General features: G+C 26.2%; 2 protein-coding genes across 3 annotated transcripts; one reads left to right on the forward strand and one right to left on the reverse strand.

The window, feature by feature from the left end:
* Window positions 1-223: 223 nt before the first annotated feature.
* On the forward strand, window positions 224-976 carry LOC124927702 (transcription factor MYB44-like). Its single transcript, XM_047468158.1, has one exon. It carries the CDS (start codon window positions 228-230, stop codon window positions 834-836), a length of 609 nt encoding a protein of 202 aa, XP_047324114.1. The 5' UTR covers window positions 224-227; the 3' UTR covers window positions 837-976.
* Window positions 977-2,765: 1,789 nt separating this feature from the next.
* Window positions 2,766-4,720, reverse strand: LOC124927112 (cyclin-A3-4-like). Of its 2 annotated transcripts, XM_047467462.1 has the most exons (6): window positions 4,341-4,720; window positions 4,025-4,257; window positions 3,773-3,925; window positions 3,501-3,684; window positions 3,287-3,421; window positions 2,766-3,203 (listed from the first exon to the last, which is right to left on the reverse strand). In XM_047467462.1, the coding sequence occupies exons 1-6, from the start codon at window positions 4,647-4,649 to the stop codon at window positions 3,120-3,122; spliced, it is 1,098 nt and encodes a 365-aa protein (XP_047323418.1). In that variant the 5' UTR covers window positions 4,650-4,720; the 3' UTR covers window positions 2,766-3,119. The 2 variants fall into 2 exon arrangements, with proteins under 2 accessions (XP_047323418.1, XP_047323417.1); XM_047467461.1 differs by having other exon boundaries at window positions 2,766-3,421; window positions 3,773-3,928.
* Window positions 4,721-11,895: the final 7,175 nt, after the last annotated feature.

Here is an 11,895-nt window from a genome sequence, read left to right on the forward strand (position 1 = left end):
TTTGTTGGGTCTCCAAAATATTTAATTTTAAAAAATAAGTATAGTTAAAAAAAAAAAAACTGAATAAAAATAATTAAAAATATCCTAATAAAGAGACACGTATCCTTCAACAGCTGTAAATAAACGGCTCATAACCGGTTACCGCACCGACCCAGCCGGTTATTCCTATCCCCCCTGTTTCTATATATTCATCTTCCATTTCTCCCACTCCGGCAAGATTTCCGGCAATGAAAGAACCCACTCCGATTAAAGGTCCATGGAATCCTCAAGAAGACCAACTATTACAAACCCTAGTTCAAAAATCCGGCCCTAAACATTGGTCAATCATAAGCAAATCTATTCCGGGTCGATCCGGAAAATCTTGCCGTCTCCGGTGGTGCAACCAGCTATCTCCTCAGATTGAGCACCGCCCTTTCACTCCGGAGGAAGATGAAATCATTTTCAAGGCACAATCAATGATTGGAAATAAATGGTCTGCAATCTCTCGTCTACTCTCCGGTCGAACTGATAACGCAATCAAGAATCATTGGAATTCATCTCTCAATCGCAAACGCAAACGCTCTTTCATGGTTGGAAATGGGTTGTATTTTGACCCGTGTAGTCCTTCTATATCTGATTTAAGTTATTCGGGTAAACCCGTTTATTCTCAAATTGCTTTGCCGCCGGCGCCGGCACCGGCGCCGTCAACCTCACTCAGCCTGTCTTTACCGGGATCGGAAGATGGAAAGAAGTTGATCGGAGAAGAAATGTTGGTTGGGTTGCAGGAAATGATTAAGAATGAAGTGAGGAAATATATGTTTAGTTTGGAGATGATGAAAAATGAGAGTTTTTTTTGAATTTGGGTAGAAAAAGTATTTTAATCTAAGTTTAGTTGCTAAAATGATACTATGAAAAGTATAAGGTGATAAATGATCATATATAAAGTTCATGGTTAAATGTAAGAAGTTGAAAAATGGGTATATCTTAATCATCTTCACCAATGGTGTACATCTTTTCAGACATTTTTTCTTGAAATTACAAAAGAAAAAATAATTGTCTTATAAAAATAGGGAAAAATTCACCAAATGATCTTAAAAATACCCTTAAATGCGCTCAAAATATTTTAACGAAATTACAAGTAGGACATTCTGGTCAGTTTATAATTGCATTACTTCAAGGTCTCTTCCCTTTATAATTGCATTATTTCAATGGATTCTGGTCAGTTTATAATTGCATTACTTCAAGGTCTCTTCCCTTTATAATTGCATTATTTCAATGGTATTGTCGTTATTTCAATGGTATTGTCGCGAGACTATCTTGTTCGAGTATTCTGGACTTTTTATAGATTTTTTCGTCGCGAGACATCTTGCTATTCGCATTACACAGACGAGTTATCAGAATATTTTAAGGTGGTCACCCGCACAATTAATTTGATCCACGCATTTAAGGGGCTTTTAATGCACGTTTGAACTTGATTAGATCGACCTATAAGGTATGAGAAGCCTAGGTTATGAGTAAGGATAGAGTTAAAGAGTTTGGAGTTATTCTCCTTACTTTTATTTTATTATGCATATTTTATGTTTCATTAAATATAATATTTTCGTATTATAAAAATTAATTTAATTTAGTTGGATATATGTTAAAGTTATAAAATAATTTAATTTAATTGGTTACAAATTAGGTTAATACATTTGAAAAAAGTGGTTATGTCAACACCTAATAATAAAAGGCATAATCTCTTGTAAAAAAAGCTTAAAAACAAATCTATTAAGAAAATTATTTAAACAGTTAGAGTAAAACAAATTTAATAATAATTCTAGGTAAAACCAATTTATCCCTTAAAACAAACTATAAGGAGATTATATTCATTTTTTTTAAAGAAAAACTTTGATTAGGATAGATCCTTTCAAAAGTGTAGGACCAGTATTTCAAAGTAGAAATTTATGAGAATGTCATGTCTTTTTGTCATTCATTTATGTTATTATAAAGATAATTGATAACTTAATAAAAATCTATACAAATACAAAACCAAATTATGATAGTGATTTTTCATAAGTTAATCTAATGATACATTTCAAAAACATTATAGTCATAGTAAAAGTCCAAACTAAAAGGAAATCTCACTAAAATTATCACCCTTAAAACTCATGTAATTGAGGAAAGTCGGTATTAATGTACATATATGTTCATCTATCGCCTCACAAAATTTGAATGTTTTTCTTTCGACATGTTCATCTCTTAAAATCATTTGAACATGTTTATGAATAAAACCATAGTTAGCCCAGGCCTACTATTAATGCATCAGTATCTTTTTAAAATCAAAGAAAAATAATTGACTATTTCAAATGTACATCTTATTGTACACGCAACTCGAAACCTCCAACCTTTTAGTGTTCCCAATTTGTTCATTGTGACTCCCTCTAGTTAATCTCAATATAAAAGTTAATACCACTTAACACACAACCATCGAAACTTATGTGCATTTAATCGTGCATGCATATCAATTCATGTATTTACCAATTTCACCTTTAATATTTCTGTCACAATTCTCGTCACAATTCTCGTCATGATTTAAAGAATATTCAATTAAAGACTTTACACTATTTACCAATTTCACCTTTAATATCTCTGTCACAATTCTCTTCATGATTTAAAGAATAGTCATTTAAAGACTTTATACTATTTAATACAACAATTTGTTACCAAATTATGTATCAATAAAAGTATATCATCACCGATACATAATCACTAGCAATTAGATCTCAACATCGACACCAAAAACTCAATTCATAAATACATAAATAAAAGAGATGTTACTAAAAGTGTTAAGGATAATTAGATTAATCTTTAAACCATTAACAATAAACACATCAACTAACCAATGCAATAGTTAATGGTATTCAAAGCAATCTAACCCTAGATTAATAAACCAAAAACAAAAGCATAACAATTCAAAACCCCTTAAATTTCTATTCTTCTACTTCTACTACTACTACCACTTCATATTCTTCATTCATTTCCTAATTTCTTATATACCAAAAACATAACATTACAGAAAATGTTACCAGTCAGCATTGTAGCAGCTTGCAAAATCATGGCAGCCATTAGTAGTCGAAGAACAAAATTTCAAGAATCAAACATCACTCCATCAACCCAACATTTTCTTCCTCGAAATATGAACCGGGTATTTCAGCACGACTCTTCAACGACCCAACAAATTTGAACTGTAAAAACAACATTTTCTCTTTACCTTTCCAATTCCAAAACTAAAAACAGTTCAAAGAGAGTTAAAAGTTAAAAGTTTTACCTTATGTTGATTGTATTTCTCTCTAATTGCTACCAAAGTTGCTCCTCTTTTACTCAACTGAAGTTCTTGAATGATAAGAACACATTCTTTTAAATCAGCAGGTTTGTATCTCGAACACTTTTGAAGGCTTACAGTCTGTAATAACATATCAATTTCATCTGTTAGAAACTGAATCTCTTTAGATGTTCATAGAGTTTTTATAGTAAATACTTACCCATGGATGCTTATTTGGGCTCAATGTGAATTTTGAAAGGAAGATAACAGAAGCAGCAATCATAGATGGTAAAAACTTCACACAGTCATAATCTACTAAACTTAGCTCAGCCAAGTAACATCCCAAAAATTCACATTGCAAGTTTTGAATTGTCTGATCATCTTCAGCCATCCTGGTGTATCTTCTGCAAATTAGGGTTTCATTTTAACATTAGGGTTTCCTTTTCTGGATCACTTCAATCAATAATATACAAGCCTGGAGAGAATCATTACCTAAGAAAAGTCTTGATTGTTGGACTGCTGATTTCAAAGTTAAGAGACTTAAGTATATCAGCTTCCATATCCACAACATCTTCCTTCTTGTAGGTATTATCAGTAATATAACAGAAATCATCAACTTTCGGTGGATTAATCTCTTCAAACTTTCTGCTTAAGAACAATACAACAGATTAGCTACACTGTCTCTTGTAGAATCAATCAAAACACGAAATGAAATTAGGTCAAGCATAAGAAATTGTGGCTTACGATGCAATTAACATAGCAGATACGCCAAGCAATTGAAGTCTTTGTCTATGGATACTGTTAATTGATAAGTATTTGTCAATGTAATTGACAGATAGATAGAGTGTATCAGATTGAAGCTTGTACTCTTCAGCAACTTCAACTAACCAATCCACTAAAATACTTCTCATTGTAGCGGTTACATTCTTTTGAATCTTATCAATATAGTCTGGTAATGGTCTTCGTTTAGTCTCAACCTAGATTAACAAACCATTTCATGATTAAAAACACAGATCTAGTCAATCTCATAGTATTAAAAGTAAATTTAGATCCAACTTACCTCCATTCTATGAAGATAATCATAGATATCAGTAGCGTAAGCTTCGCACAGCTGCGGATCTTCGATTGTTTGTTCTGATTTCTCTTCAGAGACTACAGATCTCTTAACTGTCCTCCTCGTCCTGCATTTCTTCTTCGGAGGTTCTGAATCGAGATCTTTAGTTGACGGAATACTCGATAGGTTTGAAATCTCAGTGAGAGGTACTCTCTTCTTCATTGCTGGCTGAGAATCGTCTTTTACAGACATTGCTTCCGCCGCTCTCTTTCTAGTAAGGCGAGTGACTCGAACTGAGTTTTCATTGTCCGTCATGATCGGAAAACGCGACGGCGACGGCGGAGAGAGATGGATTGGCGTATGTGATTTGAAGAGGAGAAATGGAAAGGAAGATTGGGGATTATAAGTACCGCCATTGATGTGATTTTGAAATTTTTTGAGTTTGCTTTGGCGGGTTTGAATTGGAAGGTTTTGGAAATGAAAACGAAAATCTAAATGATAATTGAATTTTCAATGTTATTTTGAAAAGTGTTTTGAAATAATTTGGGGTTTTATTTGGACAGTTTTCAGTGTTTCCCGGTTGATTTCATTTCGGGGGTTAGTGTAAATTTTTGGATTTAAAAACTTTTCAAATAATCCGCTCAAACTTAAAACTAATTAACTAATTTTAATTATATTAATGAGAAAGAATAATACTAATTAAGTGTATCAATGGTAATTAGATCGTTATTTTGATTTACCTTAATTAATACAATTTCAATAATTACTTAATTAGAAAAAAGTATCAAATTAATTATTATTTTTTTACATTTATTTTTATTTGGATTTTTAATTAAAATAATAAAAATATGTGGAATTAGATAATAAATGAAAAAAAAAATATCTTGTTAAAATATAATATTTTTTTTATAGATAATATTTTTTTTTATAGATGTCATAACTCATAATGGAGAAGACGGTCAAAAATGGTATTTTGACTCATAAAAGATTGCAAATTTATTATATTGTTTATTTGAGAAATGATTCTGATTATGTTAATATTAGATTTTATATTAAAATTAAATGTACAATAAAAAAAAAAAAAAATTGGATACACGGATTAAAAATATTGAAGATACTTAAGTAATTATATTTAGATTCTACTATGTTAAAATTGCATAATTTTATTTCATATTATCACTCATTAATAACTAATAATATATTACTAGTTAATAACTTTTTTTTATGTCATATTTTATCGTTAGATTCATAGGGATTGAAAAAACATCACAAAAAAATATTTACAATAAAAATGTTACGTGACTCTATAGTTTTTTAATTATTTTTAATTTAATTTATATTTGTTTCTATAATTTATAAAAAATAAAATTTACGTTTATTAATGATTTTTTTATTATTTTATTAATCTTAAGTTAAATATTTTTTAAACTCGCCTCAACTCAAAATTCTTGAATCCGTGTCTCGTGCTTAAATGAATTTTTTATTTTTAATTCTGTATTAAATTAAAAATAATAATAATACATGTTTAAATTATTAATTAAATCAGGTAAATGACTAAATAGATAAATAAAGGATGAGTAAATGGTTTGTTAATGTATATTAATCCAAATTAAATTAGTCAGTTTGTAATGTAAATTATTATATCAATATGAATTTATTGAATATGGATTTTATTTGATATGATTTATATAATCCAAATTAAAAATATTAGTTTTTATAACGTGTTTATATAAAATGATCATAACACTTAAAGAAATGTAATTAGGATTGGGTATTTTATGAACATGTGGCCTGCTAAATTCAGTTCATGTTTAAATTACTTTGTTGAATAAATAGATGACCAAATAGATAAATAAAGAATGAGTATTAATTCAATTTGTAATCTAAATTATTATATTAATTAATATATATTTAATATAATTTGAATAATCCAAATTAAAATATTAATTTTTGTAGCATGTCTCAGTATAACTTGAGATTACAACACTTTAGGGATAGATATTTTATGAAGTATGCTAAAACCAGCTCACCTTGATTGATATATAAAAAAAAAATAATAGATGTTTAAATTATTGATTTAATAATATAAATGACTTAAATAAATGATGAATAAATGATTTATTAATATATATTAATTTAAACTAGATTAATTAAATTCATAATCTAAAATATTATATTAATTAATATATATTGAATAGGGATTACATTTGATATGATTGGGATATTCCAAATTTAAAATATTAATTTTTATAGCATGTCTCGTTATAACGAGATCATAACACTTAATGATATTTGAAATGCTAAATTAAGTGTGCAAGTAATCGATCAAACCGTTTGAATCGAAACCGTTAAAATCAAACTGAACCGGTCAAAACGAATTTATTGCGGTTTTATTTTTATCAAACGATCGCAATAGTTCGATTTGTCGGTTCAACTTGAACCACTGTAACGGCTCAAACCGACTAAATATTTATATAAGGCATAAAAAATAATAAAATTTTAAACCGATAACGATAATTAATGTATTATCTATTATCTCATAACACATTTAAAAGTAATAATAATGAGAAAATATAATGAACGTTGTAAAACTTGTTAATAAACTATTAAATATATTAACTATTATTAAGCAATTTTTAATTTAAAAAAAGTTGTTTATTTTCAGTGTGATATTTAGTAAAAAATAATAATTTTGAGTATAATGCATTTCTGTTTTAAAATTATGTCACTGATTCATTAGTTTTATTATCGGATCTTATTCATATTATTTGTATTTATTCATATAATGAAAATATGTATGGATTGTTATTGATATATATTTAATCTATTTTAATAATTTTGTCAACTGCTCTACTTGATTAAATTGATCGAATCGATTTTTTAACTGTTAAACTAATCCGATTAAATTGACAACTTGAAATTTAGTAAACCGACGTAAAAAACCGACAAAATTGAACCGATCACATTTTTAAGACAAATTTTACCAACTTAACCCTAAACTTTAGGGACCAAAACAATTACAAATAATAATAGAAGTTAATAAGGTAGTTGTTAACTTTGTAATGTAATATTTGTAAAATTCTTTATAAAATTGTTTAAATAAAAGTAAAAATAAATTTGTTTTTATTTTATATAAAAATTGTTAATGAAATAGATACAACTTTTTTAAATAAAAATAAAATATTTTAAAAAATATTATCAACTTTTTCTAACCAATATTATTAATTTTGTTATAAAAAAACTATAACTTGTCTAGTTATTACAACTTAGCAACCAAATATCATATTTATGCTAAAAAAATTAAAATATTAATGCATTTTTTTTATATTAAAAGATTTGTTAATAAAGAAAACAAGATTCTAGAATGCTCCTTTTTTTTAACTTAAAATGTTTATGAACATAATTCAATTTAACAATAATTTTTATATTTAATCTATCTTAATTGATTAAAAATATTAAAATAATATATATATATATATAAATGAATAACCCTACTAGAAAATTAATAATCTTAAGTAATTTATGATAACTCAAGTAGTTTAAATAATAAAAAGACCAAATGTCACTATTTACTGATTCAATTTACTTTGTAAATTGAAGTGTTCGTGCTAACTTTGTAAAAATTATAAATTAACTATCTTAAATAAAAGAAAAAAATTAATAAAAACGTTTCTTAAAAAAATATAAGATGATTTAATATAAAATTTATTAGGATAATTTTAAGTTATAAATGTGTTAAGAAACAAAATATCTCTTATTAAGAACAATTCTTATTAAAACGATTTAAATTAAAAGTGTAAATCATAATTTTGTAATGATGAATATAATAATCAAATAAAAGAAAATATATTAAAATACATTTTAATTTAATTATAACCTACATTGTCATAATTAAAAATTATTAAAACTGTATTTTAAATGATTAAACAAAAACAAACAAATAAAAATGTTGTAAACCATAAGCAATATAGTTATACAAAATTAAATGACTACTAATATATTAAAAACTAATAACAACAACCACACAATATGTTTGACCTGAAAAATATATTAAAAAACAAACTTTTTTTTTGGAAAAAAATAAAAAAATAAAATGACTTAGGTTAAAGAGAGAAAGTTATTTATTTATTTAGGATTCTAAATATCCATCTTTGAATCTAGCAGATACTAATTAAACATTTTTTATATGTTAGAACATTTTATTAATAAATATGTGTACGTTATTGGAAGCCCCATCACAATAGCAATAAAAAAGAATGAATAAAATAAGTCATCAATAACAATGTTGAAAATATTTAATAAAGTTAATAGGATAGTATTGAATTTAGGTAAGAAAGACGAATGAACACGTTCTCATATTATTAATATTTTAGTGAAATTGACTTTGTCTTTTTTTATCAAATAAAGTTTTATTAGTTTTTGGAAAAACACCTTCATCGCACCATTAAAATGAACCTTATTATATTCCTCAACCCTAACAAAATAAAAATGTAGGTTTGAAGAAATCATACGCAAACGACCATAGCGGACTCGTGAATTTAAATTTTAGAGAACATTTTTTTTGTATAAGTTAATTTATAAATCCTATTGTAATATTTACAATTTGAGTCGAAACCAGAAATGAGAAAATGTATGTTCGATAATTTAGACAAATTCTATATATAGAATAAAATATTGTTAAGTCTATTAATTAGTTTTGTTATTATACTTAATATTCAAGTTATATTACATATTTTTATTTGCACAATTACATTTTGTTACGACTTTATGAATATTATATTTTAACCTTATTTTAATACATTTAATCTCTTTATAAATATTATAAAAACTAACAATATTAAAACTAAAAATATAAATATAAACAAAATATATAATCCTTTTAAAAAGAACAAAGATCTATAAAATAAATATATGTCACTAACATACATATATAAACTAATATTAGGAAAAAGTTAATATAAAGACAAAATCACAATTAATTAATGTAGTTATGTAACAATAAATAAACAGTTTCTCTTGAGATTCATTTCATTTAAATAGTATATGCACTTTGCCAATATATGAAATATAGATCCCTATTATTAGTCTATTACAATGTTTATTTTAAATATTATTAATTAACACTAATCAATATATGCATAGATCCCCCCAATATTCCTATGTTTAATTTAAATATTATTAGAACTATTTATTATATATATGAAGTATAGCTCAATATTAAGCTTACGTAGGAAAATTGTATTAATGGTAACAAAGTCTTCATTGGTTGTAGAATCATATATAATTGTATGTTTTTTAGTCGTATACGTATTATTAACTAGTTGCTGACCCAACTTAAAAAAAATTAAATCCCTTTATAAAGGAAATCGAATTTAAGACATATTTGTAGTGAGTTAATTTAATTGTTTTTTTATAAATATTTTATAAAATTAGTGGTGGTGAAAGTTTGAGTGCAATATTTTTCATTCTTTATTTTTTTTTGGGGGTTACATTTAGGCCTTGTTTGGATAAGGGTTTTTGGGTTATTTGAAAATTTTGGTGGTGATTTGGAGAAAGTGAATATATTTTTGAATAAAAAGATTTAGAATATTTATATATAGGATAAAATAAAAAATAATAATTTAAAATAAAAAGTATTTTAATATTTTAATTAATAAATTTAGTATATAATAAATTTAAGTAGATTGAAAGTTATTTTTTAAAGTTATTCAAATATCCCAAATTAAAAGGTTTTGCATTATATTTTTTTTTATTGACTTGAGTAGATATGACTGAACTTTTATTTATAATTTTTTAAAATATATATATATATATATATATATATATATATAATAAAGAGTGATAAAATAAATAAATAAGAGAGAAAATGATGTGATATCATAAAAAAAAAATATATTAAGAAAGAGTAAAGAGATAATTTTATTATTTTCAAATTGCGTCATGTTATTCTCTAACTCATTCTCTATTTCAAATTTCTTACTCCAAATCATTTAATATATATATTAGTACAAGTTGGTTAGTTGGTAATAGGCCGGAAGTCTAATTTGAAACCTAATTTGAAATCAAAACATGTATGTTTAGGAATATTTTAATTAACTTGATTGGGTATTATTATTTTCTTGTTTTGCCTTTAATTTTGCATTTTCAAATATGTTTGGTTGGGTAGTCTTATTTTTTTAATTATTTTCTTTCATTTTATAGCTAGTATATATTTTTTCCTTACTAATACTATATTTGAATATGTAAACCAAGTTCAATTTTTAGATTATATACAAATAAATTTTGAATTTTTGATTTAATTTAAGTAATTAATAATATAAAATTTTAGATTAATACTTTTGATGTCATAAATTAATTAAATCACACATCTTAAAATGATTTTAAAAAATCACCAACATTATAATCACACAAATATAAATATAAACAAACTCATAAGAACATAACAACCAACATAAACATTATAATCACACAAATATAAATGAAAGCAAACTCATAAGAACATTATTTTTTCATTGGAATTTTAGGGAGCCTAAGAGTATGTATGGACTTCATGTATCCCATTATCAACATTTTTATACACTTAGTTGATGTCACTATTAATTTTGTAAAAGTGAATTTTTAACCCTTTATGCATTTTTTTCTTAATTCTTTTGATCATTTCAAATTGTCTTTCAACATAAGTTGTCGTGACCATGCTTCTCAATGGTTTGAGTTAGCTGTGAGAATATGTGATACTCATTGATGATTTCCCTCCTCTAAGTAGATGGGAACCTCATCGTCAGGGTGAACCCATGGTCTCGATTTTTTTTTTATGTAAAAATGTGTGAAAAATCATCATCCACTTTGATGCTGACCGCAATGAGAACATCCGTAGATCAGTAAAGAGAATCCATCTCGCAATATGATGGTCAAAGTATTCTCTTGATCTCCATCCTAGAGCAATATGATGGTCCTCTTGACGTACCTTGAAACTCAACAATATTTCACAACCAAGGTCGTGGCATATATAATATAGGCTCGGGGTCATTTTAGCTCAGACTAGCGTCATAGGAATAATGTTTTCATTCCACTCTCGATTCTCTCGCTAAATGCAATAATTGTTGGGCCTTTGGGTCCTGCCCAGTTAGGCATTTGATTAAACAAGCAAACCCTAAGAATGTTTGTCATTTTATCACTACTAGATAGAGATAACATTCTGCAAAGAAGAAGAAATAGAGGAAGAAGAAGAGAAGGAGGCAGTAGCGATCTCCTTACATTTATCACATTCATGTTCAAATTTCTTGTTGTCTTATATCTAGACTAGCTTGAGTCTGAATGAAATTGCTTTTCTTTGTTTATATACCTCAACTTTGGGTTTAAAGTTGAGAAAAACATTTGTATTCGCTTCTTGTTTATAGTGAAATTTACCGGTTGACCCTGTGGTTTTTTACCCTTCAGGTTGAGAGGGTTTTTCACGTAAATCTGATATTGTTTTGTTGTGTGCTTGATCTCCTATTTTAGATTTGAATAACATGTGCATTTACACATCTCAAATCGATTGATTACATTATAAAAAAAATTA

The sequence above is a fragment of the Impatiens glandulifera genome, chromosome 2 (assembly GCF_907164915.1).
Source record: "Impatiens glandulifera chromosome 2, dImpGla2.1, whole genome shotgun sequence".
Lineage (NCBI taxonomy): Eukaryota > Viridiplantae > Streptophyta > Magnoliopsida > Ericales > Balsaminaceae > Impatiens > Impatiens glandulifera.

Excerpts from the sequence above, each read along its gene's own strand:
- LOC124927702 (XM_047468158.1), top strand. The coding sequence starts at position 228 with ATGAAAGAACCCACTCCGATTAAAGGTCCATGGAATCCTCAAGAAGAC.
- LOC124927112 (XM_047467462.1), bottom strand. The coding sequence starts at position 4,649 with ATGACGGACAATGAAAACTCAGTTCGAGTCACTCGCCTTACTAGAAAG. Across the intron at positions 4,258-4,340 it reads ATTATCTTCATAGAATGGAG|GTTGAGACTAAACGAAGACC; the intron begins GTAAGTTGGATC and ends TTGTTAATCTAG. Across the intron at positions 3,422-3,500 it reads GCCCAAATAAGCATCCATGG|ACTGTAAGCCTTCAAAAGTG; the intron begins GTAAGTATTTAC and ends ATGTTATTACAG.